At 39.1% G+C, this 27,237-nt stretch overlaps 1 protein-coding gene across 1 annotated transcript in view; it reads right to left on the bottom strand.

Moving 5' to 3' along the window:
* Positions 1–9,438: 9,438 nt before the first annotated feature.
* Positions 9,439–27,237, bottom strand: part of brinp2 (bone morphogenetic protein/retinoic acid inducible neural-specific 2) — a 203,529-nt gene continuing 185,730 nt past the window's right edge. The window contains exons 7-9 of the mRNA XM_067474748.1: positions 21,657–21,879; positions 12,988–13,294; positions 9,439–11,784 (exon numbers count right to left, since the gene is read on the bottom strand). Coding sequence (XP_067330849.1) covers positions 10,963–11,784; positions 12,988–13,294; positions 21,657–21,879 — 1,352 coding nt within the window. The 3' untranslated portion in view covers positions 9,439–10,962. The remainder of the gene's footprint in view (positions 11,785–12,987; positions 13,295–21,656; positions 21,880–27,237) is intronic.

Here is a 27,237-nt window from a genome sequence, read left to right as displayed (position 1 = left end):
CAATTCCAAAAAAGTTGAGAAGATGTGAAAACACAAATAAAACAGAATGCAATGATCATCAACCCATATTTTTATTCACAATAGAACATTAACAACATATCAGATGTTGAAACTGAGGTCAGTAACATGACTTTGTATAAAAGGATTCTTTTAGAAAGGCAGAGCCTCTCAAATGTAAAGATGGGCAGAGGTTCACCAATCTGAGAAAAACTGCGCCAAGAAATTGTGGAACAATTTCAGAAAAATGTTCCTCAATGTAAAAGTGTGAAGACTTCAAAGATTCCACCATCAAAAGTATATAAAATCTCTAAAAGATTCAGAGAATCAGGAGGAATCTAAGTGCACACTGGAGAAGGCCAAAGTTCAAAACTGGATGTGCATGATATTCGGGCCCTCAGGTGGCATTGCATAAAAAACAGACATGATTCTCTACTGGACATCACTGCATGGGCTCAGGAACACTTCCAGAAATCACTGTCTGTGAACACAGTTCATAGTACAATCCACAAATGTAAGTTAAAGCTGTATCATGCTAAGAAGAAGCCATATGTGAACAAGATCCAGAAACTTTGCCATGTTCTCCCGGCCAAAGCACATTTAAATGGTCTGAGGCAAAATAGAAAACTGTTGTGTGGTCAGTTGAATCAAAATTTGAAAATCTTTGTGGAAACTATGAACCCCGTGTCCTGCGGATTAAAGAGAAGGACCATCCAGCTTGTTATCCTTGGACAGTTCAAAAGCCTGCATCTCTGATGGTGTGGGGGTGCATTAGTGCCTATGGTGTGGGAAGCTTACACATTTGCAAAGGCAGGATCAATGCTGAGAAGTACATAAGGATTTTAGATCCAGGGAAGACCTTGTATATTTCAGCAAGAAAATGCTAAACCACATACTGCATCCATCACAACAACATGGCTTCACAGGAGAAGAGTCCGGGTGATGAACTGGCCCGCCTAAAGTCCAGACCTTTCACCAATAGAAAACATTTGGTGCATCATAAAACAAAATATCCAGCAATAAAATTCAAGGACTTTTGAGCAGCTAGAATGCTGCGTCAGACAAGAATGGGGCAACATTCCTCTCCTAAAACTCCAGCAACTGGTCTCCCCACTTCCCAGACAGTTGTTAAAAGAAGAGGGGATGTTTCACAATGGTAAACATCACCCTGTTCCTAACTTTTGTGAGATATGTTGCTGACATCAAATTCAAAATGAGCCAATATTTTCCCTTAACTGAGTAAAATTTCATATGTTATGTTGTTTATGAAATATGGGTTGATGAGATTTGCAAATCATACCATTTTGTTTTTATGTACCTTCTACACATACAACCCCAATTCCAAAAATGTTGGGATGATATTTAATACATTTGTCCTATTTGTCCATTACTTATTGTATTTTTGTCCCTGTAAAAGACAAAGTATGTATATAATACTATTACAAATAATATTTGATATTTGTAGGTAGAAGCAGAGGATTTTGAGGACTAGGGATAGACAGGGATAAATGACATAAAAGATGTTGGAATAGTCCATTATTTGTACTTATGTAGTCATTGGACTGGGTTTTGCCACCCAACGTATGACTTACTTATTAAAATAATTTCGAATTAGTATCAGTTAATGCAAGAACTTTATTTTAAGTTGTTTTGACCTGGTAGGAATAAAATGTGTAAAATGGGTAAAAATGAATAAAAAAATATACTCTTTTATTTATTTATAAAACATCTAAGTGTTTAGCTTTACATTGAGATTACTCGAATTTTGCATCCTTTGACTAAATATCCATGAATGCATGTTCACATGTGAACTCTGGACATCGTTATTTCACACATGTAGCACACAGTTTGAGATTCAGTCAGATGCATTCTCACTTGGGGAGAAACTCTGGTTGATTTCAGTAAATGTTGGCAACTGGTCAGAGCAGGCAAAAGAAACTGCATGACACAGAAGGTATGGTGCAGAGATAAATGTTTTATTATTTACAGCAAGTGAAAGCAGCGCCAGTTGCATTAGAAAGCGTTGTCAACATCTCCCCTCAGTCGGTGTAAAGACTAATGTAAATCCAGCACCACCTGTACTTCTCTTCAAAGTTCTGTCACCCAGAAAATATTATTTAACAATTTTCACAGATATTATAAAAAACAGTGATTCCTTTTGGCAAAGCAATGTATAAGTTCTTCTATCAAGCCATGTCCCTTCTCTACTGACCCCTGCTACAACTGGCACCCATTGTTTTTGAAAAAATGTGATGACACTTTTCAGATGCTGATGAGATACATGACCTCAAAAGTCATCTCATCCATTCATCATTTATTCGAAAAACTAAACATCAGCTAAAGAAACAGATACACAAACTCACACACACACACGCCAGTTGAATGATCAGACAGAGTTTCAGTTTTACCCATGACTTGAGTACTGATTATTCATTGGTATGATGACACAAATTCTTGGGTTTAACTTTATTCCTACTATTTATTGTAAGAGCCACACTACAAAGTTCAGCACAGCTGATTTCAGTGCATCCAGCTGGGTATTCATTCTGTCAGATCTGACGTATAGTTTTCCATTTTCTCGAATCCCTCCAGAATTGTTTCTATGTTTAATATCAAGCAGCCTAATTATATTTATTTGCAATTGTTTCATGTTAAGGAGTGGCAGCAGAACGTCATGGGTTTGCATCCCTCACCGACTGTGGCCTTTCTGTGTGAAGTTTACATGTTCTCCCTGTGCTTACATTGGTTTCTTCCATGTACTCTGATTTCCTCCAACAGTCCAAAGACATACATGTCAGGTTAACTGGTGACTCTAAAATGCTTGTAACTGTGAAGGGTTGTCTGTCTGTGTATGTGTCTCTGTGCTGGCGGTAAGGTACAACTGTCCAGGGTGTACTCTCTTACCTTGTGACAGCTGGGATAGGCTCCAGCCCCCTCGCAACCCTAAACATAATTAGCGGTGACTGGATGGACGGATTATTTATGGATTTCCTGCTAGTAATGTCAAGCCTCTGGCAATACCATATTATAAAAGTGCACACAAGTACATATTACCAAAAACCAATGATTACTCCCTAACCCACCCCTAATTGTAATTGATGTTTGTTCTAACTGCACACATATGTACTTCATCACCTTTCAGTTCAGTTTTAACCATAAATAGCACCAATAAGCGCTAGACGATCAACAAAATGTGAATTGTGAAGATAATTAGGCACTTTCACACAGTATAAATTTGACTGGCACATGTCTGTAAAAGCTGTTGAAGAACACTTGAAGAGTCTCCTGAGGATTATTTTTCCACCTGTTGAAGGGAAAAGAATTCAGCACCACCAACTTAATTTCATATACATAAACTCAGAGTATTTTTATACAAGGACATGTTAGAGTTATTTACTCTGCAGAGAATAGGTTACTATTTCGCATTTTTATTTCTCTAATCCCTAGTATTTGCATTACATCAACTTGTTCATGAAATTCCATTAGGTCAGATGTTTAATCTGGATCATTTACTATGGTCTGTGCTAAACATTCCAATTTCTTCAACTGTCAGTTTACTGGAAAATGGGAAAAATAGGAGCCCCATCATATGGACAAAGTGTTAAGAGAATGAAAACATACACTGCATCTTGTTTTCCATCTGACTTTCTCAGGGCTGTTTCTGGACATTCATGCCCCTTAGACAAGTAGTCATCTTGATGAATGAGGAAAATGAAAGGGAACAAAGAGTAGAAGAGGTGACTGGTGTGGAGCAGAAAGTAGCAACAATTAGTCAGATTGAAGTGAGGAGGACGTTGAAGAGGATGAAGAGTGGAAAGGCAGTTGGTCCTGATGACATACCTGTGGAAGTGTCTAGGAGAGGTGGCAGTAGAGTTTCTGACTAGTTTGTTTAACAAGATCTTGGAGAATGAGAGGATGCACGAGGACTGAAGGAGAATTATACTGGTTAAGAACAAGGGACTACAGAGGAATAAAGCTAATGAGCCAATTAAGTTGTTGGAAAGAGTAGTGGAAGCTCGGCTAAGGGCAGAGGTGAACATTTGTGAGCAGCAATATGCCCAGAAAGACAAGGTCATAGGGAGTTGCATTGTGTCTTTGTAGATTTAGAGAAAGTGTATGACAGGGTGCCAAGAGAGGAGCTGTGGTATTGTATGAGGACATCTGGAGTGGCAGAAAAGTATGTTAGAGTGGTGCAGGACATGTATGAGAGATGTAAGACTGTGGTGAGGTGTGCTGTAGGTGTGACAAAGTAGTTCAAGGTGGAGGTGGGTCTGCATCAAGGATCAGCTCTTGGCCCCTTCTTGTTTGCTCTGGTGATGGACAGGCTGACATGTGAGGTTAGACAGGAATGTCCGTGTACTATGATGTTTGCAGATGACATTGTGATTTGTAGTGAGAGCAGGGATCAGGCGGAGGAAAATCTAGAGAGGTGGAGGTCTGCTCTGGAAAACAGAGGAATGAAGCTTAGCCGCAGCAAGACAGAATACATGTGTGTCAATGAGAGACACCCAGGTGGAACAGTGAGGTTACAGGGAGCAGAGGTGAAGAAGGTGCAGGACTTAAAGTACTTAGGGTCAATGGTTCAGAGCAACAGAGAGTGTGGAAAAGACGTGAGGAGGCGAGTGCAAGCAGGTTGGAAAGGGTGGAGAAAAGTGTCAGGTGTGTTGTGTGATAAAAGGGTATCAGCGAGAATGAAAGGAAAGGTGTTCAAGACATTGGTGAGACCAGCGATGTTGGTCGGTTTAGAGACAGTGACACTGAAGAAAAGACAGGAGGCAGAGCTGGAGGTAGCAGAGCTTAAGATGTTGAGGTTCTCTTTGGGAGTGACGAAGATGCACAGGATCAGGAATGAGGACATCAGAGGGACAGCTCATGTTAGATGTTTTGGAGATAAAGTAAGAGAGGCCAGATTGAGGTGGTTTGGACATGTTCAGAGCAGAAACTGTGAATATACCGGTAGAAGGATGCTGAGGTTTGAGCTGCCAGGCAGGAGGCTTATAGAAAGTCCAAAGAGGAGATTTATGGATTTAGTGAGAGAGGACATGAAGTTAGTTGGAGTGAGAGAAGAGGATGCAGAGGACAGGGTGAGATGGAGGCAGATGATTCGGTGTGGCGACCCCTAATAAGGAACAGCTTAGAGGAAAAGAAGAGACAAGTAGTCATCTGATGTGACTTCTATGGATATTTTTAATATTTAATTTTAGATTTGATAAACTTTGGTTCTTTGCACAATGATGACCTACTGTGCCTACTGGCAGTGTACCCCTGGCAGGCTGCTTATTATTCTAGATTTTCCAGAGCTCACTGTATGCATTACCTCGTTGAGGACACACCTCTGCCAATAGGCTGCAGTGTTATGCTGTGTAACAGATTTTCACCTTGTTTAGTTAGTCATTGTTTGTCATTTCTTCTCCACTTAAAACTATTTAGTTTTACTGAATGTTTTAGAAACTGAGTTTGTGGGTTTTAGTTTAGTTTCAGCCATGGATAAATTACCAAACAGGTCTACCCACTCTGGGTACAACTTTTACAATTTGTTTTCTTGTGTCAATGATAGATTAAAGTTAATTTTTATCCTGCCTTCTTTAAAACACAATTGAGCCATGACCATCAACATATCCATATCCCGTATCCATACAGTCTTACTGTGCAATACATTCTTTGAAATCCATATGTATCAGTTAATATGCACACCAAGCTACAGTTCAGTATTTGGTAAAACTGTTCAGAAAAGATGGGGATTCAGATTAGTGGTTAGTGTACAACAATAAAACATATGATAAATGGTCTGCACTTATATAGCACTTTTCTACCCATTAGTACTCAAAGCGCTTTACACTGCTTTTCATTCACCCATCACAATCACACACACTCACACCAATGAAGGAGCTGCTATGCAGCTGGCCAGTGCTTACCAGGACCAACTAAGTTGGGGTTCAGTGTCTTGCTCAAGAACACTTTCAACATGTGACCGGAGAAACCCAGGATTGAACCAAAAATTGCGGGGCAGTACCCCCACAATACAATAACACATTTCAGTAGTAGTACAAAGTGGTACAAGCTACAGAATCAGTAGCTATTATATAGCTCTATAAATGAGGACGACTGGTGGTAACATAATTAATGAGAACCTGCTCGTGTATTGCAAATAACATCACAGAACAGTACACACAACACTGGAGAATTTACCAGCTGGAAAAGACAGCTGATAATCTGTCATGAGGACAAAGCTGAGCTCAACTTATTGCTCCCCTGAGAGCTGTAGTTTGAGCCATTAGTCCAATAAAGAAAAATACAATAAAATATGAATATAGGACCTATAAATAATATAGGGCCATGGAAAAGCTTTGTGGTGATTCTGGTTTTGTTAAATTTGTCTTCAACCTGGTTCTGACTTGGCGTTTGAGAAACAGTGTCACCACCTTCAGCAGTCTTATATCTTATAACATAATGGCTGTTTTCCAGGCCCTGCTCCTCCCTCCTAGATCACAGTAATGCTGCAACCACTCACCTGATTTAACCAAACCCTCTTTACTTACCTGCTTCCTATCAGCTCATCAGCTGTGCAGCATAAATTCCAGATGATCTCCACTTATCTATTGTCAGGCTGTCCACAGAAGCGTATTTCTTTGCATTCATGATTGTTCACGTGTTTTTACCTATTTGTTTTATTTCCCCACATTTGAACCCATTTTTTGACGAACTTGGTTACAGTTTAAATTTGCTTGCTAGCTTTCCTGTGTTGTTACAATGCTCTTCTGTCATCTTCTCATGAGCTCTGCATTAACACGTTTTTCACTCTGAAGACTATTTTTTAGTTTTTAGTTTTTTTTAAGAAATGTTTAATTCCTTTGGTACACCCTGTGGGGAATAATCTTCCTTTCTAATGACAAGTATAGACTGAGACGTTTATATGAAGGGATAGAATAATGTATGCGTGTTTGCAAACTTGTTCTTGCTAGTGTAGGTAGGCATTGGTAACACTGTGAGATCAAAGTGACAGTGTGAGAAGCCAGATACTGCAGGCACACTTTTGTTTATTGTGAATTATTTTGATTTGATTTCACTCAGTTTTTACTACGCAGATTAAGTCTTTAAACACAACAAACACGATTAACCAGAGGCTGAATACATCAGTTTATATTACAGTTCATATATTGTGTTGTATTGCTAATAATCTAGTTCTATAGTATATGTAATTACTAAACATTATGATTGATTTAAGTATTAAATGATAGAATATTTTTGGTAAGTGGACATGTGGGGATTCTTAAAATAACATCTGTACAGATGTGAAAGCCCCAGTCTTAATATCTGACAAATTATTTATGAAAATATTAATTTCGACTGTTGTGCATTTATGTAGTTGCATATTAAATCACTTTATATATATATATATATATATATATATATATATATATATATATATATATATATATATATATATATATATATATATATATATATATACAGCAACAACTTGCTGTATTTCAGGAGAATTTTAATCAATTTCATGTTAAATATGAGTCATATAGTTAAACCATAAACACACATCAGCTGTGCAGTAGTGTTAAGTGTCTCTGTCAGATAGAAAAAACAGATAAAAGTTATAAGAGACTGACAACATGATCTTTAATAATTATCTGGTGACATTTTATCACATGATGTGAGTATTTGTGACTTCCTTTAAAGATGACAGCTTTATTATGCATAAAAAATGTGCAAACTGTCCGTCTTAACTGCAGCTTTTTGTCACTGTCCCCTGCTGCTGCTGCCTGCTCGTCTAGTTTTCAGGGGAAGTGCTCTTCATCTCGAACGAGCCTGCTGACCAGTTTTATTCAGGGAAACATGGTAATTCTCATCTGTGTTTGAGATGGTTATATCCAAGAATATAAGAGGGACAATGTACAAACAAAAAGAGAAGCTTGCTGGAGTGAGTCAAAATGCAAAGCATTTTTCTTGTAGGCCTAAAATATTGGGCGGGTTTTCTTCAGTGAAACCTACTGGATAATTTATGGATAAAATGCTATTTAGCATGCAGAGATACAACCAAGTCTGTGTCTTCACAGACAATAGACATTATTATTTCAATCCTCAATTAGGTTTGAGAGACTGTCTCTTTAAAAATCAAATCTGTGTGGACAGGTTCAGTGGTCCTGTGATTTGTATTATATGCCAGCCTCGCTATGTGGCAGCGCTTTTTCCAGCCCGTTCACATTCCCGAGCTATCAAAAAACGCAGCTTTGCCTAGTCCCTTTTGTGTTACATGCTGATGCCTAAGGTACCTGTTTGCGTCGGTGATTGACGCACTTCAATATTTCACGCCTAAGCCAATGATGTAAAGTGGCACACGTGGTTACTATAATAAATCAGTACGTGTGTGCCATTGTCACTATTTGTAGGGACTTTTTTTAATGTAATTTAAATGTAAAGTCGTTCCTGTGGCGTCTAAAGGTGATTCTTCAGGAGCGTCTAATACTGAAACCAAGTGCACCTGTAGCATCAATACTGGACGCAGTAGTTCCCAGAGCGTCAAATAGTGCCGCTCCTGGAGTGTCCAATAGTAACCCCAAGGGTTCCTGTGGCGTCAATATGATACGCCAAAGAATGTACAAAGTGGCATAATTTCACACCTCAAGAAGCATCAATATCTGACGTCATGGGATGAGAACATGCTGTCATTTAAGAGGTTTAGGAAATCCTATGTAGGAGAACATGCTCAAGGTCTACAAATTAAAATGTGCTGTTTCACTAACTTGGCTTACGTCAAATGTATTTATTATCAGTCATCCAAGGATTGAATCATGTCAACTGGACTTATTTCTTCTTGGTGAGAAACGTTTCACATCTCATCCAAGCTGATTCTTCAGTCTGACAGAATCTTCACTGATACATAATATTGCAACCTTTGGGGCAGAGACCCAGAAATTGGTGCCGGAATACAAAAGGACAGCAGGAAAATTGGCAGACTACATCCTTGTCAGTCCTGCCAGAAATTTGTAATTTTGTGATGGCAACAATCAACAACAACAAATTCAACCAAACCTGTTAAAATCTGCATATCCTTTCTATTTTGTTTACTGCAACTTTTCTGCAGATTGTGAGAACATGCTGACACTCTGTGGTGTTACTTTTGTGAAGTAAATCCTTTGCACAAAGGCAAATAATAAGTGTACTCATGAGATTAGTGCAACAAGTGCCTAAAAACGACGACTCGACTTGCTTGCTACTTGCTTCGCAGTATTTTTGAAAGACCGGTAAAGAATCAGGTATTTTAGGCTGCAAGAATGACAAAAAGATGCCACCAGAGTCCTGGAGTAATGTCATTACAAGACTGTAATGTCTTGTTCTTAATAAATATTTAAGTAAACAAACAAAAAAACAACTGTCATAACAAAGACAAATGAATCAGTTTTTGAAACAATGAAAAGGTCAGAAATAGATAAACCACTTTGTTTTTACTTAGGCAAGCGGAGCACATATGAACTGCTGAAAATAACATACAAGGTTTACTGACTTTTCGTGAGAAATCAGTGAAGTTAATGTTGAAAAAACTCTAGTCGCTGTGGTAACTGGCAGCTGACCCATACTAAAGAAAAAGCAAAATAAGAAAAAACTGTTCCATTGACCTGAGACCAAATAATAAAAAATTGTTGAAAACTTGTTAAAAGCCTTTTGCCTAATTGGAGATAGGAGTTTGCAGAACAATTACAGTATGCAAGTACTGGTGTGCACTGTGAATAGTGAGTCAAAGTTACACAACACCAAATCAAAACAAGTAATCGCAGAAAGTGTGACTGGCATTTACATGGAAAAGCTACATTACCACGAATTCTGGAGAATGTGCCTGTTGTTCTGACTGGAAGAAGTATTGAAATAGAAAAAGCAATACAGCCTTTGCGGGGAAAACAAACACACAAACTAAATGTGCTTCTTATCTTAACATTGACTCTCCATATAAGGCATGAATTTGTTTTGTTATAAACACTTTTTTTGGTCTTTGCACTTGTTATCTAAAAAGCAATGTGCACTTGTCCACACCTCTGGTTAGATGGAGCAATATTTACAGCGCTGTATCCTCAGACCTTTTTGTTATTACCACATCAGAAGATTTCTTCATGATTTCTCAGCTTGAAAAATAACAGAACATTTAATATATTTTGCCATTAATGTTGCTGATGTGTTCGCCTTTTTTTGGTATAGACACACCACCATGACAGAACGTCACTAACAGGCTTCTCACTCAGATGTTAAGCATAGATACAAGTTTCCAAATGCCAGATAAAATTGAAGGCAGGAATTAAAAAGAAATATTCAAAGACAGTAACAGGGTTCAGGATTATCAAATTTTAAACTGTTAAGCATAACATAACAACTTAGTCACCACATTTATAATATTATCCCATTTCCCTTCCCCCAATAGTGTTCTGTAACCAAAGAAAATAGGGTTAGAAAAGAGGAAATCCTCTTACATTAACTAATTTTTCAAGACCCCTTAAAAGTTTCTCTTTACATATCAAAATCGCCTTCATCTTTGCAAGGCAGAGGTCTTAAGTATATTTAATGACATCAGCTCTCCAGCTCATCCAAAAAAGTATAAGAGAGTCTTAGCTTCAACCAGTTGGACAGTTTGCCAAAACCAGGGCAGTAATAGCAAAAGTAAGCTTCCAGGCAGGTACAATAGATCCTCTCAGAGAGTTCAAGTTATCAGCTGTTCTCATACAAGACACTTTTTTTTTTTTTTTTTTTTTAATCCAGGGCTAAAAATGTGATACCAGAAATTCAGCCACAGGAAAATCCCAAAAGTGAGCCTTTAGAATTGTATGTTGTTTTAATCCAGGTGATTTGGGTTCCAAAGGTTAATGTTGTAGGACCACCTCTGCACAGTCTAGGGTTGCCCCTGAATCACCATCTCCACTTTGCTCCTGAGTATCACTCTTGAACATGACTTATGTGCTGAACTTGCTAGCTGCACAGCTGGGCCAACTCGGGTTCAGGAGATGCATTGGGTAGCTTAGAGTTGAAGATCTGCAGAGAGTCCTTGATACGTGCCACCTCTCCAGCTGAAAGCTTGAGCCTGTGGCGCAACAGACAAGAAAACAGGTCTAGAGGCTGCGGTGCTGGAGGAGATAGCCGGTTAATTCGGTCTCTCATCTCCAGTAACATCATGAAAGCAGCATCCTGTGTACCTTGCGTGTAGGGGTAGTCCAGCTGGAGAATCAGATCCTTGATGCCCTCGGGGTCAAAGTGCATGCTGTATCCAAACACTTTCAGCGTGTTGATTTTCATATACCCCATGTTGGATGTCTGGTCATCCAAGTCCAACGGTTCATAGAAGAGAGTTTCATTAACTGTTGGATCATCTGTGAGAATGCGGCTTCGCAGGTAGATGTGCACTGTTTCAAAGAAGGATTTCCACTTGTTGCCCAGAGACAGTGTCCAGTTGTAACACTGTGCCGTGATGACGGCGTCCAGTCGAGTTCTCTCCCAGTCGGGGAAGTCAGGCTGGTTCACTGGCATGAACCAACTCTCTGAGTGACTTCCCCCAAAAGGATTCACATAAACAGCAGGCACAGGCTCCAGTGTTGAGTTCTTAGTTGAGCATATCTGGAAGGAAATGCCCATCAGCATGTGAATGAGATTGGACTTATTTTTGTTACTCTTAAGCGTCAGTAACATTCTCTTCCTCCAAGCAGGATTGAACCAACTTCCCAGGCGGACATCATTGCTTATGTAGATGGCATGGACCTCTATTCTGCTGTCCAGTCGCTGAAGCAGGTACTTTGCCTTCAGAGGAATACAGACAAGAGATGACATTATCTGAGATAGCTCTGTTTGATTTTATTTCTCATATTATGTAACTAAAGATTCTGCTGCATATTGGTCAAAACTTGTCTGACCTGTCTGACCCAACTTATCCTGGACATTATAAACTCATATCGCTCACCTCGGGTTTCGTTTGTACTGCCCTCAAATTGGTTGCTATCATAACCATGCTTATGAATCCTGGCCTGGATCCTGACAATTTCCATTTCTATCAAAACTCCTTAAACGTACCTGTCAACTCAAACAATACCTTTACTCCAATCCACAATATGAAAGCTTCCACTCCCACCACATTTCTGAACCATTTTGCTCAAACTTACAAACTACCTCCTCCTTGCAGCAACACAGATCAACTGCTACATTGGCTTACTTCATTCGGGCCAACAAATGGCACTTCAGTGCTCACAAGCATGTAGCATGCTCGTTCCGTACTTGTGTAAGAGGAAGAAAAAGCAAAAAAAGTATTTGGTATTTTAAATACTGTGCTTCCTTCTCTGAGATTTGTTCGGTAAGCTGAACGACCAATCAGAGTATTCACTGACGGGACCAACAGCAGTTAAACATGTTGAATTGGCTACGAAGCCAGTAACAGAAATCCTACAGGCTGTTGTTGTCTTTTAAGAAAGCAAATGGGTTTGCACCGTGACATGGTCCCTGTACATTTTAACTGTTTTAACCATTACACGAACCTGACACGTATGTGGACAAGATTTGAAGAGTTCCTTTAATAAAATTCTGACTTGCTCCAAACTTGGGTAAAAACTGTATTTAACTGGGTACTTTCTTTTGTCTTTAATAGTAAGGCTTTCTACCAAAACCAACACCTATTTGTCTAAGATCAGGATGTTGATGTCTAACTTGAGCATCAATAGCATGTCCTGAAAAATCTGTTGACAACAAAGTACACAGACCTTCCACAAACATTTTAACATTCCCCTAATAAATATTGATATTGTCCTTTGACAACTAAGAACCGAATTTCTCTTTAAATATGGTAAAGTCTCCGAATTCTATCGAAACACTTCAAGTAAACTGATAAGAATACGATCATTTGCCATACGAAATAAATAAGGTGTTAAAACTGTAGCATTTGTCTCATTGGTATTGATTCATTTAGTTTAAGCATGTGACCCAAGTGAATCAAGTATAAAAAGCTCAGAGAACCTCAGAATCAGGCATGTCCAGGTCGAAGTTCAGATAGTGGTCCAGGGATGCAGCAATGCTCGGCCGGCAGGAACCAAGATGGAGGAGGTTGCCGTGGTGACAACTTCCGCAGCGAGTTGCGTTGTCAGTGGCACAAGAGGAACAGGATGTGGAGGAGGTGCCCACAACACAGGGAATGACTCCCTGGCAGGTAGGCTGCTCCACAGGGCAAATACAGGTCTTTACCTCCTCAGAGAAGGAGCCCAACACTCCATGCTCATTGCAATAGAGCAGAGACTGGGCTCTGTTCAACCAAAACCCAACAGACCTATGAAGAGGACAGGAAAAAAAACAATAATTCACGTAAAAGAGTGAGTAGGTAAAAGTTCAATCAGTATTTTACCACCAGGCTAAAAAATGGTTCATTGTCTTGTTTGAATCTGTTTTTTTGTTTTTTTTTCTCAGGGACACATCGGAAAAAAACCTGGGGTTTCTGCAGCTCTGCAAATGTTACATACTGTGCAGCAAAGTGCTCTCTGCTTAGTGTCGCCCAACACGTTGTGAAAGTTCATAAATTCTGACTCATCTTTGTGTCAGTGAGCATCCCAAACACTATGTTGTCCACTTTGACACACTGTAAGTCATATATCAGTTATGTATCAGTTATATATCAGTTATCAATTATCAGTTGTGTCTGATGATTATTTATCAGGCTGTTATCAGGCTCAAAAACTGATTCAGTTCATCTGAAGTTTCTCAGATATTTGAGACCTGACTGGTCTGAGGTAAATAAAGCAATCTTACTTTTGTAGACCAACAGTAGAAAGGTATTTACTGTAATAAGGCGTTGGTTTTGGAGTTTGGTGAGTGACAGGATGTGGCTTTACATGTGAGACATCATGTACAGATTGAATCTTGTCATCTGAGTCTCCAAAAGAACCAAACACACACACACACACACACACACACACACACACACACACACACACACACACACACACAAATTCCTATAATATATAACAGTCCTTCAGATTGCTGTCTTTTGTTGACTATTGTGTAACAGCTTCACGGCTGACTTTATTGTCTGTGTTGATAGTATCTAATATAATTTTCAAGACATTTTCAAGCTGTATTAGCCAATGAAGGCTTCATTATTCATAAAGGGCTTAGGTTATCCAAAACCAATATTATTGTATAAAGCAAGTACAACCACTTAATTTACTGGTGAGCCCTGAACCACCTGACAGGTCTCTTTAGTTCCAAGGCATTTAGTCACAGGACAATAGTTATGAGCAGTAGTCACGGGTTCACAGTGGCACAGACACATACAGCTACACCAAATCCCAATAGGAAAACACAGAGAAATCCAGCACAACCTGTAATTCTCTCAAAAACTATGTTACTTATCATATAGAGATAAAAATATTATTTTATCATTTTCATTGATATTATGGAAAACAGTTCAGAGTTGCCACCGATTGCTTATGGCAAAGCAAAGTAAAAGCTTCCAAAAAGAACAACAGGTGACATAACATTCTGGCATTCTGAGTAAGTTGTTGCAGTATCACAAACAGAAATGCCTAGGGTTGTGAAAGAAGAGCAGGGGGCCTTCAGCAGGAGAAAAGAAAGTCTGTCATCAGGCTGGAGGTGAATAAACTGAAAAGAGAGACTAGGACCAGGACTGCAGGATAGTGTTGTTAGTGAACAACATAGTGTGGAGCTTGCTCCAAAAGACAAATTACTTTACAGCCAGGAACAGGAAATGAAAGAGAGGAAAACAATGGATAGTTTTAATAAGAACCCCTTTCATATATTCATTGCTTTCTATTAATCTGATGGCAATTGAATGCCAGCTTCATGTCTGAATGACAACCCTGGTTGCTCTTATGGACAAGTTGTGACCACAGTCTTACTACAATGGGTCAGACCCAGCAACATTTCAGTGTCAGTTTCAACACTTCAAGTCTGAATGGCATAAAATCACATTAACAGATGGACACCGGGTTTTATGCTATACTATAGAATAACCTGAACTACTGTTATATACCTTTTTTTTTCATCAGCTGAAACCAAATAATAGACCAGAAAAACATGTAAAGCAAAAGTATATGTAGGTCAAATTTCACAATTCAGTCCTGACCTGTTAACAGTATCTGTGGTGCAGAAAGCAAAAAATGTACTGCATGACAGACTCCCTAAGAATCACTAATCAATCATGAATCAGTCAAGCTATTAAAGAATTTAATGCCACACTTTTTCTTGCCACAATTCAAAAAGTCCCGAGTGCCTGTGCACAATGAACTGCAGCATCACTACAGTTAGAAACACAGGAAATGTAAAACAACTATATTGTTGATGGTGAATAAAGTGTCCTGAAGTATATGGTAGAAATATTCAGTCACTGTCAAGACTTTTACAGTCTGTGTAGTTAGAGACTTTGGCAGGATGAAACAAACTCAGCCTGTTGTTCATGACTTTATCTTAAAATAAAAAGACTTAAACTAAAACAAAACCTGTTTTACAAAACAAATTGTAAAATTTTAAAAAACAAAAATTGTGCGTGTATTGTGGCCCTCCCATCACGGTCGTGGGCATGTCTGAATGACGCCGTGAGGAACATTATTGAAAAAGATACGCAAAGTGACACTTTAACAGATTGATGAAGGGACCAATGTAAGGATAAGAAATCTTTTCATCCACATAATTATCAATGTCCACATTAACAGTGAACCACTGTGTGGGAGGAACAAGGGATGTCCCAAAAGGAAACTATCAGCCACCTACTTTTACCTCTATGTCCAGTTACAACAGCAGTTTGTGTAAAAACCTAACACAACATTTTCTTTAACACACAGCTGAGTCTGGGGATGGGAGCTACCGGAAAGAGAGGAGAAATGTTGCCTGCAGATGAAAGCAGGGAGGATGAGGCTGAGAAAAAAACACAGGGAGACAGATCACCCGCCCCAGAATCCGTGCAGCAGGTGGCGAAGCATCAGAGACTAATTTTAGTGATCCTGGCTTATGGCCAGATACAATGACCTGGTAGATGTCATAACCAAGAGAATGCAACAAATCAAGCACAGAAGGAAATACCAAAAGATGCAGAGGGTAGGGTATTCCCATGCTACCTGGAGTATTTGATGCCCCTAATGGCAATGAGAAAAAAGTGAGAGGGACTGGGTGAATTTGCTTTCTATGTTTTCTGTGTTTTAAACTACAGTAAAGGTTTGGTAGTGCATTCGAAGAAGGAATGAAAACAGTGAAAGCTTCATGAAAATTTATCAGTGCACATAAACACTGTTATTGGAAATGAAACATCTCCAGTACAGCATTCAGTCCTGCATTAGTCTGGAACTGTCAGCCAACAGCAAAAAGTCACTGAGTGAGAAACTGAGACAAAAAAAAAAGTACGACAGAGACTGTTTCACTGTATTTAGCCTCCAGGAATATGTCATTCAGTGGCAACACAAACAGACTTGATGAGCTGAATAATGGGCATTTTCCAGGCATAATTGAGCTGCTGGCAAAGTACAACAACATCCTGTATGATCACAAACAATTAGCGAACAAGGAAAGACCTGACAGCCAAAACAAATGTATCGATCTGTGCACTCAGCATGTCTCACTGACTATTTGGAGTGAAAGATAAGAAGCAACATACTTGTAAAGTGTGATGCAACCAAAATGTACTGATGATGTGACACATACCCATCAAACTCTGTTTGAGTAGTGGGAATAAGTGAACATTTCATAGAATGATGCTTGATGTGATGAATGCATTAGACATAGTAGCCACAGCAGATTTGAGGCACAAGGCTTAAAGAACTATTTTCAGTCCTTTAGTGCAGTCATGCTCCTCATGTTTTAGGTTGAGGTGTTTTAGTACACAGAGGACAGAATCCTGTAGATCCTAATCCTTCAACCATTTCCCTCGATGTGCAGGTTGCCAATAGAAAGGCAGTGGTGCAAAAGATGGCCTGCTGTTGTTCAACCCCAATTCCCAAAAAGTTGGGCCGGTGTGTAAAACTTAAATAAAAACTGAATGCAATGGGCTTGGCCTGCACAGCGGGAGATGGGAATGAGCTGTTGGGGGTTGAGTGTATTGCTCAGAGACACTTTGACTATAGCCGGGACCGGGGATCGAGCCACTGAGCCTGTGGTCCCTGTGGTCAAAAGTGAATGTGTGTGATATTCGGGCCCTCAATTGTTACTGCATTAAAAACAGCCATGATTCTCTACTGGACACCACTGCATGGGCTCAGGAACACTTCCAGAAATCACTGTCTGTGAACACAGTTCAATGTGCAATCCACAAATTTTAGTTAAAGCTGTATCATGCAAAGAAGAATCCATATGTGATGAGAATCCAGAACCAACGCTGTGTTCTCTGGGCCAAAGCTGATTTAAAATGGAAAACTGTGTTCTGTGGTCAGAAGAATCAAAGTTTGTTCAAAAGCCTGGATCTCTGATAGTATGGGGGGCATTAGTGCCAATGGCGTAGACAGCTTACACATCTGGAAAGGCACCATCAATGCTGAAAAGTCCAATGAGGTGAGGAGGGCCTTCCATATTTCAGCAAGACAATGCTAAAACACATAGTGGTCTCCTCACTTCCCAGAAGAGGGGAGGCTACACGATGGTAAACATTTCCCTGTTCCAACTTTTTAGAGATGTGCTACTGCCATTAAATTCAAAATGAGTTAATATTTTTCCATTAAATGTTAAAAGAAAATAGAAGTAGTTTAATTGAGAACTTTTAACTAGGCTATATTTGTAAATGACCTTTGAACTTACTATTGTAAGTATAACTAAATTAATGTTAATGTCTTCTCTTCATCATTTGTTTATCTGTATTTTTTTTCTTCTATTAATATTTATGTACTGTCTGCTACATGCCCATATAATTTCTAATATTCAGCCATGGTTAGTGTTGACATTTGGTTTCCTGAGTCATGGAAACCAAAAAACACAAACCCCAACTGTCAGAAAAACAGATCGCTGTTAATCTGTTGAAGCGAAGTAGAAAATTGGTAAAGTTGCATTTGAAGAGTAAGACTTTGAGCTTTATTGAGAACTTTGATTCAGAACGTGCAGCTTTTTTTTTTTTTTTTTTGCAAGTTGTGGATAAGAGCAAAATATGGGATACTGTCCATGTGTGAGTGGGCTTTCTGTATTCCATGGGTTTTATGGTCCATCATAACTCACCTGAATTTCCCTTTGAATGACATTTTAGTGCCTCCTAATTCTAAAAGGGGAAATAATAGGAGTGTAACTGATGTGTTATTGCAAGTTGATGTTCTTTTCTGGTTTAATGGGGTTTGCTGTGTAATCTTGTGTTTAGTGTAACACTTTTTGGTTATGAATCACCATTGCTGAGTCTCACTTATGCAACCAGCAGCCCTGCACAAAGCTTACAATTAATGTGTTGTCGTGCAACATTTAACAGTCCTCATGGTCTTTCTCGTTGGGATTTTCTTTCATTCTTCTTTGCAAAAGGCTTCTGGTTCTACAGTATAGTGTTGCACACTTCTGTTAAGATCTCCCCAAATGTATTTTTGAATGTTTAGCTTGTGTCTGGTGGATTTTGAGGCACGTTTTGAATTATCCTGTTATAGAATCCAACCTCTGTTCAGCTTCAGCTTACTTATGGACAGTGTGATGCTTGTTTCCAGAATTTGCTGGTATGCAATGGAATCCATTCTTCCCTTGCTCCCTGCAACGTTTCCTGTGCCACTTCCTTTTAACTAAGTGTATGATTTAGAGCGTTCATGGTGCATGCCTGTGAGATGCAATCCTGCTTATTGCCAATGAGGCAGTATAAAAATGATCAGCAGCTTTAAATTTCAACAATAATATTGGAAGGTTTTGGGGGAAAACTGCATCAACATCTTCAAGTGTTGCCATGGCTCTCAAATAGCAGAAGGGCCTAACAGTACTCAATGTTTGGACAGGGTTTGAGTTGGAGGATTTAAATAATATTCTTTAGGAGTCTACCATAGTTTCTACAAATTCTGATTGTTTGATATACCACATTTAAAGATTAAGATTAAAATAGTTTATCATTAAACCAATCATGTGATTTGATCACACTGACATGATCTCATGCTCCCAATATATATATATATATATATATATATATATATATATATATATATATATATATATATATATATATATATATATATATATATAAATATAAATATAAATATATTTTAAAATTACACTGCACTGTATTTGATATTCATTCCATTTTCCAAAGGTAAAAATTTTGTTGACACTCTACCCCATGGCTGCAGTAGAGATGAAAGACAGACATACATCAATACAGACTGAAACATGGCTATGTACAAATCACACACAACGTTGCCCAAAGGTTCCAACAACCCCCCCTACCCCACAGCCCAGGTCTGTGTGAATGGACAAAAATGAATGATGATACATTAAATGGACTTGTGCAGAAGGAAATAGGGGGCCTCTGCAGCTGAACGGATCCCTGATAACTTGTTGTTCCTGATGTGAAGGAGGTTAAGACTCTGAGTGACAGGGCTGAGACAGAGACAGAGAGAGAGAAAGAAAGAGCAGGGCGACACAAAGGTGACTGAGAGAGAGAAATAAAGATGGAAAGTGAGACAGAGTATGAGAAAGGAGAGATGGAGTATTGGGAAGAGGGAGAGGACTGACAGCAAAATAAAAGTCTTCTGTAAACAAGTGCTGAGCTGTCAGTCGGAGATAGGACTTGATTATAGCATGTCACAATAGCACATACCTCACCCCCACAACCAATAACAAGACCCTCTCCTGTTTCTTACTCAGCTTCTTTCCCTCCTTTAACACCTGCTTGTCATGAGCCTGCCTAGATTCCTCTCCAGCCTGGCAACAAAACCGCTATGTAATGACAGCTGAGTGAAGCTTATAAGGGTGTTTTGCTCAGAAATCAACCACACGAGTAGAATTCACTCAGGCAATGAGAGTCGGTTAGGCTGTCAAAGTATTACTAGATGGTGGTTTCAACTGCAGTGACGCAATTGTCTTTTTCTCTTCTGGTACAGCGGTATTTGAAACGCTAACCCTGAACTGCCCCAGAAATTACTTAAATATTGGATAATTAGTTTTACTGCAATGTGTCCTTCCTATGAGGCTGAGTAACATGAGTGCTTGTTTGCCTTGTGCCTGGATACCTGACTGCTTGTATTTCTACGTCCTGTCAAAGGCTATTTTGATATTTCTCTGCTATTACTAAATAAATACCAAGTACAGATACAAGTACTAAACTGAGTTGTTTCCAGAATAAGTTGCTGGTCAGTAAAATCGTCATCAATCCATTGCAGTTAAACTAATCCCATGACAACAGACATTCTTGCATTTTCTTTTGCTAAAGCGATGACTAGTTTTTAATAAATCGAGCAACTTTCACTGAAAAGATCCAATAGAAAAGGAAAAAAGACATTGGCACAGGAATCAAAAAATCACTTGCAATAAAAAAAATATATTTTCAACCAAAATAACATTTTTCCAATTCATTTAACTTTAAACTGTGCTTAATGCTGGACTCAGGCTACACATTTTGGAACCAAAACCAGGTGTCAGACAACAGCCGACGTCTCCTATGGGACTACATATGGCACTACAAACCTAACACATAGATTGTCGCGTTTTTTAACATCCACACTGTATTGGGCGATGCTAAAGCACATAACTGTAAACATGGTGAGGTAAACTGAGGATTGATGATAAGGATTGAGGTAACATGCTTGTGCTACGTGGTGGAGCAGTAAAGGAACAGAAACGTTTTGTGGAGCTGTGGCACAAACTCTCCTGCCATTTTGTGCTAATGTGTCTTCAAGAGACCACAAAAAATTACAAATCTTGCAGCTAAATAGTATTTGTTGATGATACATTTAAATGAATCAAATAACATAATTTTATTTGTATTTGAATCCTTTTAAAAGAGCTCTAACGATTGTTTGACAGACAGCACATTAGCATTCACTCTTGAACTTCTGTTCATCATTCTTCTGTATTCTATCTATTGGCGAATGGTACGAGGGTTTAACATTGATCAGGCTTTATTCTGCACAATACAGCAGCAAAAAATAAAAATCTGATGTTTTCTTCAGACTGTACTGTCTGGGCACATCTGAATTATGTATGTGTTTACACCCTTAAGAGAAAAACCAATAGACACTAGCTTTATTAGGATTCAACAAATGTAAAATCTTTCAGTAACTGCTTGAGTTACTGTAGAAGTGAAACAGATATTGCTTTTATAAAATGTTGATGATTGCTTGTTGCTTAGCCACAGTATTGACCTTCTGTCTGGAGGTGTTATGGGCTGCTGATGCAGATTATCTACGGTACATGCAGGGTACTGCTGCTCTGTCCTAAACAGCTAAAATCACATTACCAGTAATCTACAAATCCATGTTTTGGATGTGAATCTGCTTAAAGGGAGCAAATGTGTACCGAACTGGCATGTTTCCCACATCCCTGTATGTATAACATTTGGGGAATTAGCTAAATTAAAAGCTGAGCTCTTTCCAGGCAGATAGCTCTGGGTTTTCCCAGCGTATCCCACTTGAGGCGGAATGTTGGAGAGCCTGCAGGTGGACTGAATCAACACAAAGCAGCTGCCTAAACTCCCAATGACAAATTATGCCTTTGTTTTTTGTCAGTGTATCCCCATGTGGTACCTCTCTCTGGGCAGGCTGATGTGTGGTTGTTTGGGGCAGCGTTTGCTCAGTGTGAACAGTTTCCTGACGATCTTCTGGGCTTTGCCTAGGACCAGGGCGGTGCTGGACTCCAGCTGGGCATAGCGCTTCTGGAGGGCCAAGTCAGCTGACCAGTAGTTGGCAATTGTGGACACATTCAAGAAGCGGTCAGTGGGCAGGCGCTTCAGGAAGGCTTTGAATTCATCTGCAGGGAGTTCAGCAGACATGGGGAAGGGGGTGGGGGAGAAAGAAAAAGCAGAACAAAATTAGATGCAAATAATTTATATGTTAACAAAAGCCTTTTGAGCAGTGCAAACCTATTCACCACAGACTATTTGATCCCTAGTGTAATGGATACATAATGACTGAAGAGCTCGGTGACTTCAGTCTGTCATTAGAAACTAAAAAAGCTGTTATGTCCTAATGAATTGCCATTGCAAAGTAAACACCTGTGCTTCAATCTGCAGTTACACTCATTCACCTCGCTATTAGCAGCTCATTGTATTCACAAGTCATCTGACTGATAACTGTGCGGTTTCATATACACACGGGCATTAAAATTTATGCCATCATTCTTTCTTTAAAAGACCAAACAACACAATTACAAGCTAACCAAAAGCTGAAACACACAGCTGAAAGATGAGTAAAAAGTGCCAATGTTAGACCATTAAATGCACCACCACTGACATTGTTAATATTGGGTTTTATTTGGGAGTAACTAATACAATCCATTCATCACATTTTAAAGGAATTACACATTTGAATTGTATCTAACACACCTGCTACAAATGTGCTAATGAAGTTCTTTATCTGGTATGGCTGCAGGGTGAAAAGTGGGCCTAACCACCTCGAAATAATGTGTAAGCTCCCCCTGAGCTGAAGTAGTTTGTGTGTTTTTTTTCTTATTCTTTCCATTGTGCTGACATAGTGAGAATGCACCATTACCTCCTGGTATGGGTCAAGCTCCAAAAACACTGGATCGTTCATTTCAAAGAATGCAACCAGTAACATCTTTTTCGTGCCTGGTAAACATGCACATGTGGGACACCAAGCATCAAATTTGGGTCATCTGATACAAGAAGTACTATGATATATGCAAATACCCCTCAAATAAAAGCTGGAAGTACAATATCTTTGTCTCATATCCATTTTGTGCCCCCCCTCCCTAAAAAAAAATCTAAACAAATGAATTGGCCATGCTGTTCCAATACTTTTGGAAGGAACTGGTTGGGATGACGAAGAAAACAGTATCTTTTAGATGCTCGACTTTTCATTTGTAAAATGGAAATTGTGTCACGTCTCATTAAAAAAGAAGACATGAAATGAGGTGGAGTTTGAAACTAATCACACTAAGAGCATCCTGCTCCTGCACTTTGCTGTGCTGTGTTTCTGGTGAATACATAATGACCATCAAGAAGAAACATTAGGAAAATATAAAGGTCTATGCACGGTTATGGTTAATACAAGATTACCACTATCCCAGTCTGGCTGGAGACAAAAACTTAAATAAAAATGTTACTTTTCTTACAAAGCCAGCTAAGGGAGACCTTCTAGAATTGTTCTGGGTTTGCTGCAGATTCATATTCCCATGTGCTGTTGTTGGCAGTGATACAGCGAAGATATCTGGAGCCAAGTCGACCTGAGCTGAGCCCAGCTGACGAGACTCTAGTCTATTACATTGCCCAGTGATCCAAGATGACACAACAGTCTGACTCTCTCCTTCTCGTTGTGTGTGTCTGCTGCTTTCCCTCACAGTGATCGTTCTCTTCAGGACTAGCGATAAGATTTTCTCATTCTCTCTCTCTCTCTCTCGAGTTTTCTGTCCACGTCTCTGGATGCACACTCGGCTAAATTAGTAGGGCAACATTAACTTTGTTATTGCTCTGTTTACTGGGCTGCATTCCTCAGCTGGTGTGTTTTTAGTGCTTGTTTCACTTCACCTCTAGTGATCTTTACAAAGCATTAAAAGCTGCACTCAGCTGAATGTGCAAAGTTCATTGGTTGAAGGACAAAAAAGAATGAAAAGGTAGATGGTATAAATGTCTTTATCTGTACCTTTTTGAATGTCAAACGTTGTTGTAAACTGTTTTCGGAGACAAAATATGCCTCAAGTGATATGCTCTCATCCATATTGTAACGCAGCTGCTTGTGGCCCATCCACCATGAGTGAATTACTTTCATACTAAAGACAACTTAAAAATGTCAACATTCTGAAGCTCTGGCATTATAAGGAAAACCAACTATTTTATTAATCCTTAAAACCAATAATGAAGCTTCCAACCTGGATTAGATATATTTGTTATAACACACAAGACAAGCACACTCATTTATAAATGCCAAAACATTTGGTTCCAGACCAAATGTTTTGGCATTTAGAAACTTGTGTCAAGATTTTTGTTTTTTGTGTCTGTTTTATGATGGGTAAAAAACAGTTACTATAGAAAATCACCAAAATGATGCCTTAAAGCAGTGATATGTAAAGGTCTGTTGGCACTAGTCAGATCTTCATTGGCAGCTTTTCAACATATTCAGCATGCTGATTCCACTCTGATTGGCTGTTCAGCTTAGCAGGTCAGTCCATAAAAAGAGAAAATGAACTCAGTCTGCTACGGTGGACCTATTGGGTTACCTGCAAATTTTGTGAACAAAAGTTGTCAACAAGGTAAAAATTTTATAGCTTTTTATAATTGGTCTTCTAATTTCCCCTGCTCTTACACAGGTATGTGTAATGTTGGCTACGCCAATACCACCTGTCTTTACGTAATGCAGCCATGGGTTGAGATTTGTGACTGTCATCCTGACATCTTTGTAAAAACATCTGATGTGTTTACTATACGCACATTTCCACATTGGGTTTTACGATCAGTACTCATGCTACTACTGTACCTACTGTACTGTATTTTAGTAAGCATACTCGGCTTATGGCTTTTGTGAGTAGTGAGGTGAAAGGTCCTGCTTCCTATAGTTATGTCTCAGTCAAAAAACACACAAGATGTTACCATAATTGTTCATTTCTATTGTTGATACTGTTTTATTTGGCTGCCTGGATGTCATTTATTCCATCTGAGACGCCTCTATTAATAGAGCTAGCTCATTACAATATCCCAAGTGAATTCTGTTTCAAAGGTAAGATTTTTTCTAAGCACAGAGACTTGCAGTTTGTCTCATTATGACCATTAGGTGGTGAGATCAATATGCCTCGACGTACTTCTTTTCCCTCTGACATGAACCTTTCTTTAGCTCTCTTACATTTCCACCCATCAGTGATTGGATTACACACAGATACATACACATGCACCTTGATTTCTCATCCAGCCAGCTGCCTCCTCCTTTATTTCCTAATACTTTATACAGCCTTCAATCTCTCTTCTGTCTCTCCTTAAGCATCAATTCTTCCTAGCTTTTCTCTCTCCGAACACACTCTCCAGTAATCATTAGCGCTGCCATCATGCTGGAGGAATTTGTCTGTCTGTTTTCCTCCCTTTTCCTGACACTTATGACTCCATGTCCCTAATTTATGGACAATTTGGCTCACTCCAAACCTATCAGATAAAGAGGCCGGAAGGGTGAGACTGAGAAGAGGGTTATTTTCCATAATGGGTGACCACGCAGCCTTGAAATCTCCATCTTTGGGCTGTTAGTGATTCATGGCATTATCAAACAGAGACGACAGCTAAGTGACTAGCTGGCTGAGGCCTGTACATTTAACTCCTTACAAAGATAAGGACGTATTAAAAAATCCGAGGCAGGATGTGAAGAGTCGAAATTGCCAAAGACAATAGAGTGTAGAAGAGAGTGGAGTCAAGCAGACTCAGTGTTTAGTGCTTTTTGGTTTTTATGCTGTCGGGCATGAAGTGTGGCTCTAGGTATGACAGTGTCTGTGGGTTAGTTGGTCCATAGCTGTGCAATTACTGGACAGATTGCTCTTCAGTTCTGCACTGATATTCATGCAAAGCAGAAAATGAAAATGTTTTTGATGGTGATGCCACATAGACTTTTCCTCCTGCAATGAGGTCGTTTTTATTTGGTTTTGCGTGAAATGTCTGGACAACTTTTGCAACCTTGCCTTCTAAAAATTACTTTCCTATGCAACTACACTGCAAACATGATTACGTTTTTGCAGCGAACTTAACTTTTTTGAATTTTTTTTTATGAATGAAACGGTACTTTAATCAAGAGAATGGGAGCTGCAAGTTGGTAGTTGGACAGGGTGGTGCTATACAAAGAGCAGTACTGTCAATTCAAGATCAGTTCCTGAGTCCTGTGTCTGGTTAAGTTCAGACAAGGAAACCACTGACTTTAGGGTTAGAGAAAGATTGTTGATGTGTTTAAAGTGATAAAACACATTTTGTATAAGATGTTTTCCTCTATTACAGCATGCCCTCGATCTTCCTCTGACGCTTACCAGCTACTGTACCTGCCTAATTAAAACCATAAAATGCTTTAGTAACGCTGCAAGTCACACAAACTGCTCATTGTACTGTAGCATCACATATTACGGAAACGTAATACGTAAATGTGGCTCAAATTACATTTCCCTGGAAAACAGTTTCGTTGTAAAAGAACATAATTTTTAGGAGACAGGGTTGAATATTTGATGTATTCCCATAAACTTTGGCACAAGCACGTCCCATTCAGAGCTAATTGGTGATAACCTAATCTTTAATCTAGTGCCATCTTCAGGTCATAGTTTCAGTTTGTCTTGTAAATTACTAAAGTGACATATTCCATTTATTATGAAATATTTGAACAGTAATACTTATTGTCACTTTGAAAAAAAATTTTTTTTTCTATCTTGAAACCTTAGAAGACAAGGAGGACAAATAACAAAAAAGTGCCCTCAAATGGACTCATGTGCTCCCACTGAAGACCGAATATGATAAAGTGATGTAGTCTTTTAACCAAGACTATGAGACATCTCACAAAACAAATGTGCTCACTAACAAATGTACCACAGAGGCAGCTCACGTCTTTTTCATACTCGTACTGTTTTTTTGTGCTATGTTTAATGAAGCATATAGGCGAATCTGTCTAGGAGAATGACAGTATCAGTCATTTGTGACCCAAAACAACATGTTTGTACATTGAACAGCGCAGTAGTGGCTGTAGCTTTCCCGATCAGAAGTGAGCTCATTAGAGAGGGACAGAGTTTACATAAGGATGTGGTTCTAATCCACTTCATCACTTTTGTTTTTTAAAGCTTTATAACATAAAGCCTCATCATGACTTGTAACCATGAAGACAAAAGGTCTTCTAACCTTAAGAAAGACCTTATTTTAACCCTAAACCATGTTTCTCTGACATTGCTACTGATTCATTTTCATCTTAGCCATGACTTCATCTAGATTGTTATGTTTTTTCTATGGCTTAAAACCAGTACTGAATACCTCAACCATGCAAAGGAAGAGCCATATAGGTCCAAAAGCTCTGCTGCTGACTCTGAGCCTGAGCTCATTTAAAATGGGCTGAGGTGAGGTGGAAAACTGGATGCTCCAACCTCCATGCTGAAGAGGAGAAGTACTATCTGACCTGTCATTAGCTCTAAAGCCGACATGCTCTGCCA

Source organism: Channa argus, chromosome 14 (genome assembly GCF_033026475.1).
Source record: "Channa argus isolate prfri chromosome 14, Channa argus male v1.0, whole genome shotgun sequence".
Classification (NCBI taxonomy): Eukaryota; Metazoa; Chordata; class Actinopteri; order Anabantiformes; family Channidae; genus Channa; species Channa argus.
This window is presented reverse-complemented; position numbering and strand designations above follow the sequence as displayed.